The sequence below is a fragment of the Sander lucioperca genome, chromosome 15, assembly GCF_008315115.2.
Source record: "Sander lucioperca isolate FBNREF2018 chromosome 15, SLUC_FBN_1.2, whole genome shotgun sequence".
NCBI lineage: Eukaryota > Metazoa > Chordata > Actinopteri > Perciformes > Percidae > Sander > Sander lucioperca.
Window position 1 is genome coordinate 29,416,502 of NC_050187.1, and position 19,831 is coordinate 29,436,332.

Sequence of the window (19,831 nt, forward strand, 5' to 3'; positions counted from 1 at the left end):
AAACTGAATCACATACATTATCCTCTTAAAATGCAAATATAAAACAAAATAAACACAAAGACATGTTTTTTTATTGTAGTGTTTATTTATTCATCATCTTTTGGCTGAAACAGTTTGTTCCCCTTCCCTCTTATGGATGGCCATCTTTCCTGCAAAGTAAATTTAGAACATTTTGTTACAAATATTTACAGGGAACCGTATGCAACCACAAAAGTTTCTTGAGTCAGCTGGAAACTCTGCTGTGGAGACACTGAGAAGATTCTATAGTTTCATAAACGTGATATGAATCCATGTAAATGGCATTTACTGGACATGTATTTTCACATGTTGAAGTGCAAAGATCAGCTACTCTGTGAGGATTAGTGGAATTCATTTTGGATTAATAATGATGTAATATACTATACAACAGTGTGTTTGATTAGATATTCTGTACTCTCAAGGGCCATTTCTCTGCATGAGTGCGTACCGTTTGTATATTTCTGATACATTAGGTACATTTTCCTGACAATACTTTGTATTTTTACTTTTTCAATTTATGCGATCTATATGCAATCTATGAGATGTTTTGAGACCAGAGCACCAGGAAACTGTTACTCTGGGACAGAGAGGCCGAATGGACTGGTTATATTATACTCTGTGAATGAACAAGCAGAGAAGTTGAACCTGGAGCAGATTGTGGAGGACTTTGTGGTGCTCAAGTCTCGCAGGGAACAACGTTCGGAAAAGTGAGTACAACAACACACTTCGATGGTTCTAACTCTCTCCAGAGCAGAAAGTAAACGTGTGCGCTTTGATGTGTGTAAAAACTGTGCAGCTCTCTTTTTGCTGTAATGAGTGTGTTTGCGGCTTAGGAGTTCATTCTCTAAGAAGCGTTATAATGCTTGCTGCACCCGTCTCTCATTCCCCTTTCATGTGTTCAGATGGCCTAAAAAGCCCAAAAATGAATCTTTTAATTTTTGAAAAAAGAATATGGTGTTTTTTGAAAATGAAACCATGTAAACCTATTCTGGTACAACCTCTAAATACAATTATGAACCTGAAAATGAGCATAATATGAGGTCTTTAAATACATTTATATATCAAAAGTAAAGACAATATGAGGTTGGTATATGACCAGTGGTGGAATGTAAGTAAGTACATATACTCAAGTAGTGCACTTACAGTAAGTGCAATTTGGAGATACATACTTTTGTACTTTCACTTTAATGACATTTTGAATGCAGGACTTCTACTTTTATTTGAATATTTTCTGTATAGTGTATCCAGGTGACAATCACCTGTTCACACAGCATTAAACTCAAACATGTGGAAGCACCTGATCTGAAAATATTCCCACATCAAACCAGTGGCAAAAGAACCTCAATCTATTGCACAATATCAGGTGTGCAGCAGTATCACAAATACATGGAGAGAATGTGTCTGAACAACATTTTTTTGTGACAGGTAAATGTTTGTATGATGTTTTAGATAGTAACATGAACATGAAATACTGTAATGGCGTTGCTGAAGTTACTACCTTTCATATCCTCGGAGATTTCATTGTTGTTGTGTCTGGCCTCAAGTCAGTCAAATCAGTCTCCATGATTTCCTGTATGGCCACTTCCTCTGGAATAACTGTAAAGTCGGAACACAGGTGATGTCAGTAACAAGTCCACAACGTTTTTTATTTGTGCTCCTGAAATTAATTAGGTAAGACATTTCCACACAGGTAGACACACAGGAATACCTTTACGGTCCTCATTGGGAACAGTTGGCATCACTTGAAGCACAGCCACAAGAGCAAAGAGCAGGAACACAATCCGAGCTTTCATTTTCTAAACGAGAACACTCAGTGTTAGTGCAATCCTCTGCCTTTGTACGATAAATATCAATGATCCTTTCTAATTGTTAGTAAAAGCCTGAACATATATTTTAAATAACTCACCTCTGCTGTCAAACTCAGCAGCAGCAGTCTGTACGTGGGTCTTTAACAGGGAAGTCACTGTTGATGGCTCTATGTCTCTGTTGTGTGTGTCTTACTGTATATACCAGACCAGCAGGCCTTAGGCTGGGTGTGTCTGCGTCTAAAGCATCTTCACAATCCAACCGGTTCAGTTTTAGGAAAAAGAGATTCTAAAAATAAATCACTCACTTACTAGTTGTATTCAAAACCACAGAGCGTGGTATATGGCTCCTCCCTGCTCACACTGATATGTGGCTTAACTGAATTGACTGTGTTAGAGACACACCGCAATCATGAAAGTATTAATACGCCTTTTCATTGTGTAAAAATCATTGAATCGGAACTGAAACAATGATTATGAAGGTAAAGTGCTGTTTTACATCCACATAAGGTAAATTATGCAAGAATTGTAGCCAGGCAAAGAGGAAATTAAGATTTATTCATGTTTTCTAATGGTTGTTATTTACTCTGAAATGTTTTTCACCTTAAAAATCATAGTTACACAAAAAAGAAAGAAAAATGTGTCAATTTGTATGATTATTATTGTATTACCTCTGCCCCCTGCTGGAGACATTACAGAATCAGTATATATAAAAAGAAAATTGTGTGTTAACCGTGCTGTATGCAAAACGTGTGCGTCTTGTGTCTCCAGTTGAAACTGTTCTCCACTGAAAAAAGGCTGCCATAAGTCATTTGTTAAAGCAGCAATTATGACTCATATTTACGTTCATAGTGGTGGCACCATCTAGTGGCCTACTGTACATATTACAGGAGCAAAGCAGAAAGTAAGTTGACGATGTAAGAACACCTAATTCCACATAAGGAGGCAGGTTTGGAGGGTGGATGTGTCAAACAAACAGAGGACGTTCACTCAGGAGACCGGGGTTCGTGTACCATTTGAAAATAAAAGTAGACTGCAAGGTTTTTTTTTTACTTTATGGAACAAACAGAACTAACAAAACTATGTCATGCTCTGCGTCACGTGTGTAACTGGATGTTAAGTAACGTAACAGATGATTTAAACCCAAACCGTGATTATTTTCTAAACTTAGCACTAAGTGCCTAACATTAACCAAGCTGTGACTGTTTCACAGCGTTAAGGACATGTTTACAATTTTTACCGTTACGTTTTCTGGTTTAGATACGAGGACGGAAAACCCTCCGGTTAAACTCAACTTCATTACGGGCCACAATGGAAAATAAGAATCACATCAAGGGCCAGACATGTTTAGTTTATTGATATGCTTTTATTTAATCGAAAAAGTCAAATATCTTGTATTATTGCATGTGTCATATAGTCTTCTCACTTACAGTTTGGTCGAAATAAAGTCCTAAAGAAGTCAGGAAAAAGTTCCTCAGCCATCATAGAAAAAAAGCGCCCAATAACGTCGGAAAAAGTGACAAAAACGTCAGAAAAAATTACAACAACAAAAACTAGGTGGGCCAAAATGTATTGTGAACCTAAATTGATATGCGGGCCAGATCATAATCTGCGAGGGGCCGGATTTGGCCCGCATGCCTCGAGTTTGACACGTGTTGTAGAGGGTGGAAATGAACAACAATATATCACAAATATATCGTATGGAGGACTTGTTGCTCCAGTTGTTACACACATTGTTTGCTTAAAACCAGCCACTCAGATTCATATGAGTTCAGATTTATTCATCCTTCTCTACAGAAGAAAATATTTGACAAAATCTCTAATACAGAACATAAAGAAACATTATTGACCGCAGTTCCTAATATATACATGAAGTCTGTTGTCTTGACAGACGAAGAAAAAAAGAGAGAGGAGAGATGGGCAGTGATACACATGTAATACATTTACATACCATTTACTTACAGAGAATGCACCCACAAAAAAGTGCTATCCTAGCTGAGAAAAAGTAATGATACGCAAACAAATGTGCTAGACCGGAGCGATCTGAAAAACACTTCCCTCTAGTTCTCAGTAATGAACAAGTACTATAATACTGACAACCCTGATTATCTTTATATTTTACCTTCCTATAATCTAATCAAGCATTAAAATACTCCTCACGTTACGCACACGTGGCAAAGTAGACCCATGTGATCTTATCCGGGATTATTATTATTGAATAGTTGAGTGAAAAAGCTGAATATTTTATTGTAGTTCTGCAACACCCCCTGGTGGGTGATGGTAAAACTGAGTGTGTGTTCACTGTGTAAACCTCTACATTTGTGATGGGTTGAGATGATTTCTTTTGCTGTGTCATGTGTGTATGTTTTAAACATACATAAATATGAGTTTATGTACATACATATGACACAAAAATCCATCTCATTTAATAATGAATACTGGCTAACAGGAGAGCAAGGTGGGAGGGTAGAAAATATAACTGATGTTTTACTGAAAAATGTAAAATATATTTAAAAAATGCATTAATGTCAATGGAAGAGGAAAGCCTCCTTTTGCCATTTGTAGTTAATCCTTAGTTTATCAATTGATGTGTCTAAAATATAAATCCGCTATACTTTCAAAAACTAATACACAAAGTACTTTAAATAAAAGGTCCATCACTTACTTTGAATATAAGAACAAAGTTACTCCAAAAAAGGTTTTGTTTGTACTTGAAAAACATTATCAGGAGCAGTTTTTACAGTAAAACCGACAGCTTGATACTGCAACATTTCCTCTGTCCTTTTTTGGAATAACCCTATTCAAGTCAAGTTTATTTATATAGCACAACCCTACTTTTACATGTTTTAGATGTATCAATTACTCTCCTTTTGGTTACTTAGAATTTTATAATAATTATATAATAGTTTTCCAAATAGCTAATTCTGTAGGTTTGTTTTCTGTGTCGTCATGCAACATGTTCCCATGAACTGGTTCGTATGATATAGTGCGAAAATGTATGCACCTGCCCCAATACGTATGATATCCTATGACAGGCGACCGGTGGCTGGTCACATGACGCCACCTACAGATGCCGGCTACAAGGCTCCATGACGCCGAGCAGCATCATATGGAGACATGTTTTCGCAGGACTGAATAGGTCATTGCTATTGCCAATTGCTATTGCTCTATTCAGTCCTTCCAGAAAAATGTGGAGTTTTTTTGTGATAGTTGCGGGCAAAAATCCTTGATTATGCAACACATTTTCTTAAAAAATGCAATGGAACATGCGCGATATTTATGCAATTTTATGCGATGAAATTGTGGGAACTTGCAAAAATTGCGGGAACTTGCAAAAACTGCGATTTCATCATGGCTTCATCGCGGGGTTTGCAGCTTTTCGATGATGTTCACGTCGCGTAATTACGTCACTTCGTAACGTTCCCATGGCAACAGGGGAAAATGGCTGCTCTTGTTTTTCAACTTTCTGCTAAGATATATGTGACTTTTTTGCAATGAAAATGCGGGGATTATGAAATCATGCAAGCCCTGCATATTTTTGCGCGGAAATTGGAAATTTATGTGGCAAAAGTGCGGCGTATTTGAAAAAATGCGGCCCCAGCATAAATATGCGAACTTTGGCTGATTATGCATTGAATAATGTGATCGCATAATCACGTTTTTCTGGAGGGACTGTCTATTAATGCATCCTCCTGTTGTCATACAGCCTGTCTGCACAAGTGACAAGTGAAGTCGATTAACGTCTTTCACGTCTTGTATAATAAGATAACATCAATTGCGTAAACACATCAAATCACTTGCTGAATTCTAGTTGGCTGATGAATCTACTCTACTCTAATACACTCGCTTTTATAATTCATCACTGACAGAATTATCACTAAATCACTAATTGGCCTAGAGCTCAACTACATTTTCTTTCCAGCCAATCATTTTTTAAATAGGTCTTCATGTATTTAAAGGTTACAGTGTGAGAAGCTGAAAATGAGTGATGCATTAGTAGCAGATCAATTGCAGTTTGCTTGTTTTGAACTGAACGAATTGAAAGTAAATGGCTCTGCACATGAAAGTAGCTTCTTCTTTTTAATTGATATTCTCTGAATCTTGCAGGGAAAAATCGAGTGAGAGAGAGAAACAGAAAAAGAGGTAAACATGGATAGAGAAGAACCATGGCATGACAAAAAAAAACAAAAAAAAAACAGACAATCAGATTGGAGATGGTGGTTAAAGAGTGACTGATCCATCACAAAATGACCAAAATAGTTGTTAACAGTTGTGTTGACTAACTCATGACTCTGAATGACTCAACCGCTAAAAGCAGTGCTGGGACACTAAACACTAAAGAATGTGAACTGAGCAATTACAGCAAACTATAGCTGCCAAACTGAACCAAACACAAAGCTGATCACTGGAACAACAGCTTGAAACTCATTTGTTTCCCTCAATAAAATCTGTCATCACAATTTATCTAACAGGGCTTCAATTAATGAGAAGATCTTCCATACCACATCAGTAACCAATACTTCATAACAAAACCAAACACGTAACAGTACAAAGCACTGGCTTAGTTGCATTGAGATTATCATTTTATGGCTACAATGTTCAAGCTAACAGTCTGAGGCCTATTAGGCACATATTTTAACACAATACAAAGCCACACAAGGACCTTTTTTCTAAATTAAGGAACAAAAAAAATCTAGACAGATTATTCTTAAATTATGATTAACATTTGCATTGTTATTAAAGCTCAGCCTCAGATGACTTCCTGCATCAGTAACTGGTGATACATGGCGATGTGTTGTCTCGAGGTCTCCAGGATAACTAACACACAGCTAATATTCAAACACGCTCCGTTGCTTCTGTCTTTGTCCGAATGTGGGAAATGATACAACATACAGAGAGCTTTGAGGTGATGTAACAGGGTCTCTGGTGGCCATAGGGGAGGTATTCAGCTCTCGGGCACAGCAGCAAATAGCTGGTTTCCTTTTGTTATGACCACACATAACGCGGCCTGGATTCTGCTTTTTTTTCAAGCTGTTAGACATTTACGCACTCACTTATTATGCACACAATTAAACTAAATCATGTTTAAAGGTCCAGTGTGTAACGTTTTTAGTTGTTCATTATCAAAATCTGTGTTGCCCGTTCACAAACTCTACTTTCACAAAACTCAAAACTGTCCTTTTTATGAATATTTACCACCACCATCAATTCCAAGTATTCCTATTGGCTTGAAATTTACATTTGCATGAACTGGGGTAGACGCTCCATATTCATGCGCCATCTTGAAATACGTTAGCCAGTAAGGGACATACAGGACATACTGCTCCGCCTTTCGTGTTTTCGCTGTCACATGATAAACTCACATGTGCTGCTAATGCTGCTAATGGATGTCGTTGCTTCCCAGCCCCGGCAAGTTTGAAGAAGGAAACATGGAGGACCACACGTATTTAAAATCCAAATTTCAGGAACAGGAGTCTTCTTCTTCGCCCAGAAAGAGCAAGAGACCGGCGTCATCAGAAAAAAGCGTGAAGGTTACTGTAGCTGTAATACGTACTTTGAACTGCGTGGTGCGAGAGAGTTGATTGCGATATTTGATCTCAACGCTAGATGGGAGAAATTCCCACACATTGGACCTTTAAGCTATAGTTAGGGTTAGGCAACTGAAACCCTTTGATTAAAGTGGCAATCTAGTCTTGCAATCTTGAAATAAATGTCTGTCAAGTCACTATCTATTGCCGAATGAGGTAACACAATGTCATTTGATTAAAGTGACCACTATGTATCCGTATCAGGGCGTTAAATAGGATGGCCATACTGTATATGTCATTTTGGAAGTCGTTGGCAATCAACCTTATCTGTTGTTTAGGTATGAGGAAGTCCTCCATGATGGCTCAAGCCAAGTGCTTCCCTTCATGAAAGTGTGACAAAAAGACAAAGGCAGAAGCATCCATCTCTCCAGTAAACAGTGTGTTATGGTCTACAGTTTAATGTGTAACTTCTCTGATACATCAACCTTGACCTCGTCAGGAGGCGGGCTCTGGGCTACATTTTGCTGCTGGGGTCCACTTACAGAATATATATTCAAACCAGAGCCCTTGACAGAAAGAGTTATGGCAATTTGTACAATAGTGGTTCTCATTCTGGTGATGACAGATGTATGCTGCAAATATTTAACAATGACGTACACAACATCATCATGGTGACTTATAACTGGAAAGCTGGGTGTGTATACAGTATGACACAACTGAGTGTTGATAATGCACTCTTCCTGTCCAGGTATAGTTTCCTAATTAGATTGGATTTCATGGTCACAACCATTTCATCACAAAGTCGTTCTTCTAACCACGAGGATACTACCACCACACTGGAAGCTACAGAACAGCACACTGCTCTAAATGTTTGCACACTACAGAGACTGCAGATCAGCAGTGGTGTTCTGGTAGTTGAGGATGTCGTACACAACTAAGTAGTAATTATACTCTTGTCCAAAACATCATTTAAATAGACTGGAAGGTGAGGATCATACCAAAAAAGATGAGAGGGGGGAGTACTCTGTGTGCTTGTGTATACCTTAAACTATTCTACTAAACACCACATTGATATTGTTAGCATTTTGTAGCGGCCTAAACTCCAAACACAACTCTTCATAATTAGTCCTGGTTGAAGAAAGACAGATAAAACAGTCAAAATATGGCAAAAACTTAACAAGACAATGGTGTTAATGGAGAAGAGTCTTTGTCAAAGGGAGCATCAGTGGGACGACAAACCTTTGTGTAAGAGAAGCTGTCTTTCCAGAAACTTTACAATACAGCGCAATTGGTGAGTTTTTACTTCGTCCAGAAACAAACTGTAGTTACATTGTTAAAAACTGGAATCCCGGCTTAATTTCAGTCCACTGAGAAGCTAATTTTCAGCCTTATTACAGGTGTAGGTGTTTGCAACTGTGTGGGAAATCTCATTAGTGTCCATTGTTTGGTGTCACAGCTGCTCCTAACAGCTATTTTGTGGCCCACATCACAAGTGTTTGTTTAATTCAACCGGGGACAACCAAGAGCGCAAGTGAAAGAAACAAATTAATTGTCCTACAAGATCTGGTTCGCCCCTGGCTGCCGGGAGTTGCCATCATCCTCCCTCTCTGATTGGTGTTTATAAAGGTCGCATGGCATGAGAGGGAGGGGCTGTCCCTGCTCGGCCAACACTGACTCATAAGGCGGCGCCGCCTCCAGCGGGAAGGAGATGGATGCAACATGTTGATGCTCCTGCTCCTGTAGTCCCAGCGGGTAGTGGGAGGGGGAGAACCGGGCAGCACTGGCCGAGGTCTCTCCGTAGTATGGAGAAGGATCCAGACTGCTGTAGTTAGGCTGCTCCTCCTGCTCTGCCCCTCTCTGAAAGGGGTCCAATAGGGAGTAAGGAGGCGGGTCATCTGTAGGTAGGTAGATCTGAGTCGAACCTGGGCCAACACACTCATCGTAACTGTGGAGATGAAAACAAAAATGAGTACAGTTGTGGTGAAGATGGAGAACTAAAGGGCTGTCTGATGGCTAGGTAACTGACTATGGACAAGTATCCATACAACACCACTTTAAAAATCCGAACTATCCATTTTATGTGAATTGTTTGGTAAAATTTATGTTAAAATGCTACATGTTTCACCATCAACATGTGTATAACCAAGCAAGAATTGATAAAGGCTGCAGCCTCCTTCTTGCCATTTTGGTGTGCCAAAACGCAACATCTTCCCCCAACCAGAGAGAGAGCAGAGAAAGAATGGAACATATAAAATAGAATAAAAGTAAATAGCAAATAGAAAATAGAATTATAAATCTGTGTGTGTGTGTGTGTGTGTGTGTGTGTGTGTGTGTGTGTGTGTGTGTAGCAAATGGTAGATGATGATGGGCATAGGAAGCAGTAAATAAGTATAATTCAATCAGCACAGTGGTTAACTCTATCAGTCTGGTACCAGTGCTGCAAGCGTGCCCTCTTTCTTTCTTTTATCTTTCTTTCTTTCTTTTTGCACTTTCTCTGTCTCCTTCACCACAGAGTGTGTGCGCCAACTTTCCGTTTTAAGTGCCTGTGGTTTCCTGCTCAATGTTTTTGTTTGTGTGTAAGAGAGAGCTATTTTAGCCCCGATGGGAGGACGAGGCTCAGTCAGAAAGACCGAATGTCCACTGTTTGTCCTCTCTCTCTCTCTCTCTCTCTCTCTCTCTCTCTCTCACTGCAGTGGTGTCTTTGTGTAAGACACTTTGTTTATTTGTCTTTTTCTTAACACATATTCCCTTACACCCTCACACATCTCCACACATGCCCACAAAGCAAAGGATTATGGTTAACTACAGTTTATAAACATATTTATACTTTACATATATATCTTTTTTTGCTTTGGGAAAACAGACGTTGACCATTCATGCCAATTAAAGGCATGTTGAGGTGAAAATTGGAGACAGGGGACAGTGTGTGCTGGGTGTTTCAGAGGTGTTGTAATACACTGGAAAATCCCTGTGTCTTTTGTCTCTCAGGAGTTACAAGATCCCATGTGGCCTTCTGCTGTGTGTGTATGTGTGTGTGTGTGTGTGTGTGTGTGTGTGTGTGTGTGTTTCTGCAGAAACCTCACACAAATGAGTGTGGTGTTGTGTGTATGTGTGTTCTGCTAACGTGTGTGTTCGTTAGCTAGGTGTTGCTGAGTAAAAAAAATAATTTGTCTCCTCTGAGACAAGTGCTGAGAGTTACACAACTGCTTCTGTTTATTTTTCTGCTGCCTGTTTTCTCTTTGAGATCCAGACCCAACATGTGAAATGACACTTAACATAATCAGTGTTAAAGAGTTAGTCAGTTAAGGATGTTTTTGCTCAGTTGCAGTCTGATGCTGCTGTCCTATGCTGCTGTCCTAGGAAATATTTTTTTCAACAAGGTTACGTTCTTATGTTTATCAAATGTATTGGGTTATTCAGGTTTTCTCATACTTTAATCCCTTTTTCTCTCTCCCCCCTTATTCTTTACCCTCTTATTTTTCTTTCCTCCTGTCTTTGTCTCAGGCCCCACCCTTCTCTCTTGACTTAGGTTGATGAGCTGATTAAGTCGAGATTTTTTTTAATCCAATAATGAGGGAATAGATAAATAGATTCAAAACAATATTCTTGAATGTCTTGACAAAGGTTGGATTGCTGGATTTTTTTGTTGATGAAGTGGCTATACTTCCCCCTACTACCCCAACATTATAAATAAAAAATAAGAAAGTCTTTGAAGTTGTTTCATAAGGCTTTATTATAACTATTTTCTTTTGGGTTTCTCATGGTCCTATAAATTACCCACCAACTCTTTTAGCAAGACTTTCATCAAAAAAAATCACAAAAATTCATCTGTCAGTGTGCGCGATCACGGAGGGCTTGTATCATGTGGACGTGGCGACAGTGTTGTTGTCATTGCTTAGAATTCCTCATGGGGGCGACAGAAATTACACACTATAGCTTTAACATAAAGAGTGAATATTCGTATCTGGCAAGTCTTGAAAATGTTGAACATATTTCTCGTTTTGCACCAAAATATCCGAACTTACAGTACAATATCTGTTCGTTGTGACTAAAGCGTCATTAACTTTTTTATGGTTATGTTTAGGCACTCACAGCACTTAGTTAAGGTAAGGAAACGATTGTGGCCTGGTTTAAAACAGAAAAAGTCTGCTGTGACTTGAGACACAACAGGTCTCAAGTCAACTACGTAGTCTATATCCACGACGTTCCACTTCCGAGATTGCTCTGATGCCGCCGGAAATTCCGCTGAATGTCGCTCTTTTCGCCCGGATGTCCATTACCTTCCGCTTTCTTTGTGTTGGCATTTTAAACTCTGGTGGATTTACGAGGGCTATGGTTAACTGCTCCTCAGATCTCTGCAGGGTAAATCCAGACAGCTAGCTAGACTATTTGTCCAATCTAAGTTTACTGTTGCAGGACTAAAACATCTTTTGAACGTACATGTTCCACCAAAACAAGTTCCTTCCCGAGGCTATTTTCCAACAGCACCGTGGCTCTGTCCGGTGCTTAGCGCCGCCCAAGACGATTGTGATTGGTTTAAAGAAATGCCAATAAACCAGAACAGTAATGGTATAGGAGACAGGCTTGCTTTTCCTACAAACAGCCAGTGTTTTTTTCTTTTAACAATGACCACAATATTTCCTCAACCAAGTACTTTATGTGGCTTAACCTAACAGATATTTGTCATGATAGAGAAGAAAGTATAAATCAAATACACACAGGTCATGAGAAAGGGAGGACCTCTGGCATGTTTTCATGCATTGGTTGTGACGCTCTACAGAGCTGGATACCAGACAACTCTAGCTACAGCACAGAGCATATGGTCTGTGTGTGTGTGTGTGTGTGTGAGAAGCTGGCATGTCTCAGCTCGTTACCACTGTGAGGTACTTGCCTGTGGAGTTAGAGAAACGTATAGATGCTGGATTCACAGGTGTCTGTGTGTGTATTATGTGGATCATGCCAAAGCTCATCTGATTTCTCAGCATAAAGCAGCTCACAAGATGAAGCCCACAGTTACAGACTTAAAGGAGAATTCCGGCCAATTTTACGTTAATCTTGATCGCTATAAATATGCGTGTACTTTCGATTAAAAAAAAACCCAACCCGAATCGGTGCAGGCTACAGGGTGTAGCTGCAGCTATGTGTACGAGCTTCCACTGAGCTAAAACGGCAGTTGTCGGGGCAGGTGTTAGAGTGCCTTTGTGCCTCTTAACAGACACAAAATGCAACTGAAATGTCTGTGCAACATGAACAGGGCCCTTACGTGACAACAAGATGCGTTTTCAACTCAGACATTGTTTAAATTCACCTACCCTGTCTCGATCCTGCCGGTAGGTAGCTCGCCCTGTTAGCTGCTAGCTGCTAGCTGTTAGCTGGTAGCTGCTGTCTGTGATAATTATCACGCAGCAGTTACGTGTGTATTTATAGCTCATTTTGTGTGTAATCAATCTGGTGTTGGTGAGTAGGAGGCTTGGCAGTGTCGATCTGTGTGGTTGTTCCCTTAGCCACGCTAGCAGGCCCGACCGGGATCCTTGCTTCTCGAAGCGATCTGCACACTGTTTACCTTTTCCTGCTACACCGGGACTTCAGCGCGAGACTACAGCTAGCCTTCTCTAACGCTATCACTGTGCAAGCCACAGACATCATTTGGCCAGTTTCCATGTAGTTACATAGTCACTAATATGGTCATAACCACTACAGTGCTCAATTACCTATTTTTGAGGGGGAATAAAATTCAAGTTTCGTCGCGAAGGCTTGCCTGTCCTCTGGAGGACATAGCCAGACCACCGGGCACTCACTGGATTGTTTTCGGGAGCGGGAGGCAACGAAGGTGGGGAGAAATCAGAAGCAAGGATGCCCGGTCGGGCCTGCTAGCGTGGCTAAGGGAACTACCACACAAATCAACACTGCCAAACCTCCTACTCACCAACACCAGATCGATCACACACAAAATGGATGAGCTACAAATACACACGAAACTGCTGCGTGATAATTATCACAGACGGCAGCTACCAGCTAGCAGCTAGCAGCTAGCAGCTAACAGGGCGAGCTACCTACCAGCAGGATCAAGACAGGGTAGGTGAATTTAAACAATGTCTGAGTTGAAAACGCATCTAGTTTTCACGTAAGGGCCCTGTTCATGTTGCACAGACATTTTAAATTGCATTTAGTGTCTGTTAAGAGGCACAAAGGCACTCTAAAACTTGCCCCGACAACTGCCGTTTTAGCTCAGTGGAAGCTCGTACATGTAGCTGCAGCTACTCCGCGTTGCCTGCATCGATTCAGGTCGGGGTTTTTTCAATCAAAAGTACACGCATATTTATAGCGATCAAGATTAATGTAAAAATTGGCCGGAATTCTCCTTTAACATTTTAAAGAATGTTGTACATGACATTTAACAAATTAGGTTTTATCAGATCACATTAGGTCACATGTCTCCTGTCACTGTAATCATGTTTTGCCTCCTCTGCATCTCTTGACATTACATGTCTGTGGTAAGATTACTGTCATCCTACAAGATGACGGGACAACATGGTACATTTGTTCATTTGTTCCTGAGAGTCGATCATTGAGCTTCCATCGCTGCTCTCACCTTCCTTCTCTCTGTCTTACACCTTCACTCTGTTACTTGCAAAGTCCTCATCCTTTCTGTCTGATATCATTTCTGCTCAGTTTTCACTGTTCCCCGACACAGTGTACAAATTGCTTTGAGACATCCTGACCTGGAAACACTCTTCCTGCCTTTGTCAGTGACACTGACTGTTGCAACATGCAACAAGCTAATTATTCTTGACACCTCTGCTGCCAGTAATAAAGAATGCATTTGACAGCTTTGGTTCACTCTTCTTGCTCTCATCAGCAAAATAGCTCTGATAAACCCACCAAATAAGCACCAAATGGCAGACAGACAATGTTAAAAACTAGCTGGTGAACATAAAGGTGAATTTAGCAGCTAAAGAGTGAGACATTGCCCTCAGGAGTTGGTAGAGACAGAAAATGCTAAAACAAGAGTAAATATGGGACTTTGTTCATCAGGTGCCCAGAAACACAACACCAAATTAATGTTAATATTGCTCTGTGTCTCCTGTTCACGATAATAACTTTATAAGGCCATAATATGTCAGTGTTGTATTTACAGCTTATTGACAATAATCTAACCAGAATTTAGCAGTGAAAACCAGCTGTCAACACACGTCTTTCTAAACTGTGCAGCAGTTTACCTTTACGTGCTCTACGATATTATCATGGAACAATGTGTGTGTCTGTATGTGTGCCAAAGCTTGCCAAGCTTCTCCCTGAGAGGAAGCAGAAGCTTTCAGTCTCCACAGGTGAGGTGCTGATCCGTTAGTATGACTTTTTTCTGGGAGAGAGAGAGAGAGAGAGAGAGAGAGAGAGAGAGAGAGAGTGTGTGTGTGTGTGTGTGTGTGTGTGTGTGTGTGTGTGTGTGTGTGTGTGTTTGTGTGTTTGGGTCGGAAGCTAACGTTCACATTCTCAGTAGGTGAGCTGTTGATCTGAGTTCTCTGAGTTTCCCTCAACCATCTGTGGCACACACACACACACACACACACACACACACACACACACACACACACACACACACACACACACACACACACACACACACACACATATTTTGCTTATAATGCTGACAAGTCATTGTTTAGTACACTGTCAACAAGCAGGTAGTTGCAGTCATGTGACGATCCTGCTGTGTGTGTGTGTGTGTGTGTGTGTGTGTGTGTGTGTGTGTGTGTGTGTTGGCAGCTGTCCCATTGTCCGGGCCAGAAAGTCCGGCTCTCACACAGGCTGTCCAGAACGCTCTGGTTTCTTGCCAGAGCACTGACGTAGCTAGCTAGCTCCCCTTTCACTTTCCCTCTCCCCTCCCTCGTTACAGTTTCTGTCCCGTACTGCTAATTAGCAGGTTCAGGATTTTTCATAAACATTATTAGCAATGGATTCATCAAATGTCTTGTGGGAGCTGTAATAATGAATGGGAACATTTTCTTGGCCCACATTAAGACCCTGCAACACCAAGCCTTATTTAAACACCACAACAAACATAAAGCCTGCTGCTGACCAGGTGTATCCACCCCCCCCCCTCCCCCCTTCCACAGATGATGTATCTTTCATGATAATGCACTTTGTCTGTGTTACAATATATCAACAAAAACATGACAGGAGCTTTGGGTTCAGTCCCCAGAGTACAACCAGCACAGACCTTCAGCCTCAGGTTCAACATGATGAATGTGCAACATAGGGTTGGGCGATATGTTAATATTTTCCACCTGGCCGCCAACAACCAGCTACCGGCGAGGCCATATTTTCAAATCTACATGGAACATTTACAACACTGTGTTGAATCCATTGAGGCCTTAAAGAATATGTTCTGTGTGTACCTATTATAACATGGCTTGAGAGTGAAGAATAAAAATAAAAAAATCGATTGAAAAAAATAATTGATATAAAAAAAAAAAATCAATATCTGTTCCAGGCTTGTTCAGTTTCTGCATAGACACAATTGACAGGTAACTGGCAGTTGGAGTGCTTGGATAGAGGCTTGGATGATAACAACATTTGTCATTAATAATCAGTAAGAAAAATAACTTACTAACTAACCAACTGAGCAACTGCAGTAAGAAATGTCTGGTTCTGTGATTAAGGAATCAGTAATAAACATAAACGCCATATTTCCATCATATTTTCTACTAATCTTCCATTTTAGGTTTGACTGGCTCTTGTTGCACCCTCTTCTTCTGCAGTGCTTTAACGGCGACCGATTGGGGAAATAGCACCACCAACTGTTTATCTCTACGGTAGTTGATGAAAACACACACAAATTAACATTTTCTTTTACCGATTTTTAGGAAATTCAGTCAAAATTTTTACTACATTTGGACGGAAACTTGAGTTTAGGCGAACATTCAGAAACAACATTCAAGCTTAAAATTCTGAGAATGCACCACTAACATAGCCTGGGAACCAGTGATCTACAAGCTCATGTTTCATTTTTTCTGGCAGATACATCAGGCTACCGCTAACCGTTAGTTAATCTAAAGATCACGCTTTGTAGAAACCTGATTAAACAATTAACTGTAATTGAGTCACTTCCAGATTGTGGCTCAATGTCAGAGGAATTCATCAATTAATGCACAATGTTCTGTTACCTATTGTGCTGATGAAACACTAAATGTGCATGTTTGATAGCTTCTTCTCCATAGCAGTAATAACTAAGGCTATCATGCTAAATGCTATGGGAGTATCATGGCATTTAGAGTCATCTGCTATACCTTGATGGAAAAACATGGTTTATCATGAACTAACTTGAAATAATCAAAACTGTGGGCCATAATATAAACCTATTGTTTTGGTAAATTAACCAGCAGATTCTTGCGTTTCTATGATGAAGAAAATTGAGGATATCAGTATAAGAAAACTTTTCCTCAATCAGGAATTTACTTTATTTTATTCACATTGATGCTAAAAAGTTGGTTATATTTGAAATGTTGCAGCTGGTGACCGGGACATTGGAAAGTCAGATGCAATTGTCTAAGTTGGTAATGAACTCTCTTTTTTAATGAACAAATAGAAAAGATAAGATGCTATCCAACCTCAGATCGATTAATTCGGATTAAGTAAGTGAATGTTTCTAAGGCAGAGCAAGGAGAAGATGAAACACACACACGCACACACACACACCCACCACAGGGGAGGGATGTATGTGAATTATTAAAGTTGCCAATTAGACCAGCTGACATTTAGATCAAAAACACCATGACATTGGCCTTTAGCAAGCTCTTTCTTTCTCTCATTCTCTCTCTCACACACAAACACAGACACACACAGACACACACACACACACACACACACACACACACACACACAAACACACACAAACACACACACACACACACACACACACACACACACACACACACACACACACACGTGCGCGCAAAAACGCTCAATTCTGCAGCCTCACAAAGGGCACCAAAGGTAGCAGTGCTCCCTAATAAATGAATTACCACCGAGGAAGGGTCAAGCCAAGTGGACAGAGAACAGTGGGGGACACGGGCTGAATGGTCAGTTAGGTTTTAGATTTGACATTTGACATAGGCTAATTGGCAAAAGGAGGAGTGGTCTACTTGCTTGTTTAAACACACTGTAGCTAGCAGTGGTTGAGAACAGCCCAGGCTTGATATGTTCTTTTGATTTTAATTCCTTTTCTGAATATTTTAGCTCACATGAAGTAAAAATATATATACGTGCAAGGAAACTACAAGTGGAACTGGATCTAGAACAGCTGCAGTGAAGAGATATAATCACGAGCAATCATGAGCAAGTTCAAGAGACTATTTAAAATGAATATATTGAATGGATTTGAGGTGATTGTATCGTGTACTGACTGTGTGGTTCCTGGGCTTATTTACTATGTCTAGTTTGGATGGGTTATTATTCGGTTTGGTGTAGAAAGAAGGAGAAGAAGTAGATAGATGGAAAAGAAATAATGTGTATATGTATGTGTGCATGTGTGTCTATGTGTATATATGTGCGTGTAGGTAGTTAGATATATTGTACATGAATGTGTATATATATATAAATAAGTGAAGCATCAAATTGTTTTGTATTTAATTAAAGTATATAAATAGAAAAAGTTTTTTTTTTTACTTCTTCCTACTCCTTTTTGAACATTGGAATTCCTTATTTGAATCATTTACAATAATTTTGGAAGATTGTGCTGACATATTATTTATCTGTTATTTTTTTATTTAATTTTTAACATGTTCAAAATAAACTAAACTGAAACTTTTTTTCTCATGTCTGTACGCTAATTATGAAGCTATGCCAGCAGCCAGCAACTTAGCTTAGCCCAAAGACTCTCATTCCAACACATTCTCACTCCAAACTCGTCAAAAACTGACGCTTGGTCAGGACCTCTTGGCGTCACTTTTTTACGCTCTGTGTATGCATTTGGCTTAATTTTTTAAACATGCTTAGTCAAGACCTCTTAGTATTGTTTGTATAACATGCAGGGTAAAACCACTTGGGGTTAGGAGTAGATTGTGAGGTTAAAAGATGTAGCCCACGTTTAAGTGACACACACGGGACAGAAACCCGATCTCCTGGGTGAAAGTCCTGTGCTGTGGTCAAGCACAGGGGCGATTCTAGGTTTAGACCTTTAGGGGGGCTCAGCCCCTAACTAGAATGTGACATGGATACAGTGCCTTGCAAAAGTGTTAACCCCCCGATGCTAAATCATTCATTTCATTAGCCGATAATCTCTGAGCTAGCTACTGAACAACAACGTCAGCTAACGTTTTTTTGACACTATTAACATTATGATAGAACTAAACCTGACACTTTATAAGTCGCAGTAATAACGACCAATTTGACACAATGTTCTAACATTCAGCAATTTTAGTTGCTTATGTTTCAAATCAGGTTCTAATCTGCGCCATGAAATGACCAACTTCTTCTCTGGGGACTACCAACGTTAAACTTTACAACCGTCTCCTGCTCTCCCTCTGACAGATTAGATAGAGACTCAGCCAAAGGCGGGAGTCTGGCACAACCACCTCCGATTGGCCAACACCACGTTTCTGTTAAGCCTTTCCTTGACTGCGTTACAGGTGCGTAGCATTGGCGACAGCGACACAGGATATTAAGGGAGCCCTGTGCTTCGGTATCTGACGCTGAGGGCCACGGCTCAAGCGTTCGGTATGTGACAAGTTAGTAGTAAGAACGGCTTGCTCATTTAAGTCTCAGCAAGAAAGCGAACAGATGTCAAACTTTTTCCTTTAAAAACAGGATTTTGTGTCTGAATACATGAATACAACCATTATTATATTATATAGATATATTATAGTACTTACCGTGGCGGTGAGTCGGGGTACAGGTTGTTGACCTGTGACAGAGTCTCTCTGTATGAATCAAAGTCTAAACCAGGAGGAAAGTCTTCTAAGCAGGTAGATCTCAGTTCTCCTACTGAACCTCCGTAGGAAAAACCATCCAGACCTGCAGAGACAGAGACATTATGCTGAAGCCACATTTAAATGGAGAATTAATCATTTGGTGACATCCAGTAGCAGTGCAATAACTGATATGATGGATGCAATTTTACACATTTCATGTATGTATATTCAAGACAATTCAACAGACAATAAATGTATTAGGTCATTAGTTTTTTTTTTTTTTTTTTTTTCTTTCTGGCAGCATCATAGTTTAATATTCACTTACTGTCTTAAAATACACTCACCTTGAAGATTATTAGGAACACCCTACTAATAGCGTGTTTGACCCCCTTTTGCCTTCAGAACTGCCTTAATTCTTTGTGGCATTGATTCAACAAGGTGCTGGAAGCATTCTCTAGAAATGTTGGCCCATATTGATAGGATAGCATCTTGCAGTTGATGGAGATTTGTGGGATGCACATCCAGGGCACGAAGCTCCCGTTCCACCACATCCCAAAGATGTTCTATTGGG

General features: G+C 40.0%; 1 protein-coding gene and 1 long non-coding RNA gene across 6 annotated transcripts in view; both read right to left on the reverse strand.

Annotated features, from left to right (window-relative positions):
- Positions 1–53: 53 nt before the first annotated feature.
- LOC116061724 lies at positions 54–2,093 on the reverse strand. Its single transcript, XR_004107791.1, has 4 exons — positions 1,925–2,093; positions 1,727–1,814; positions 1,517–1,614; positions 54–149 (listed from the first exon to the last, which is right to left on the reverse strand). It is a non-coding gene; the product is annotated as an uncharacterized LOC116061724 (long non-coding RNA).
- Positions 2,094–7,777: 5,684 nt separating this feature from the next.
- Positions 7,778–19,831, reverse strand: part of bean1 (brain expressed, associated with NEDD4, 1) — a 46,871-nt gene continuing 34,817 nt past the window's right edge. For all 5 annotated transcript variants that reach the window (XM_035991946.1, XM_031315958.2, XM_031315959.2 and 2 more), the window contains exons 4-5: positions 19,222–19,363; positions 7,778–9,296 (exon numbers count right to left, since the gene is read on the reverse strand). In XM_035991946.1, coding sequence (XP_035847839.1) covers positions 8,906–9,296; positions 19,222–19,363 — 533 coding nt within the window. In that variant the 3' untranslated portion in view covers positions 7,778–8,905. The remainder of the gene's footprint in view (positions 9,297–19,221; positions 19,364–19,831) is intronic.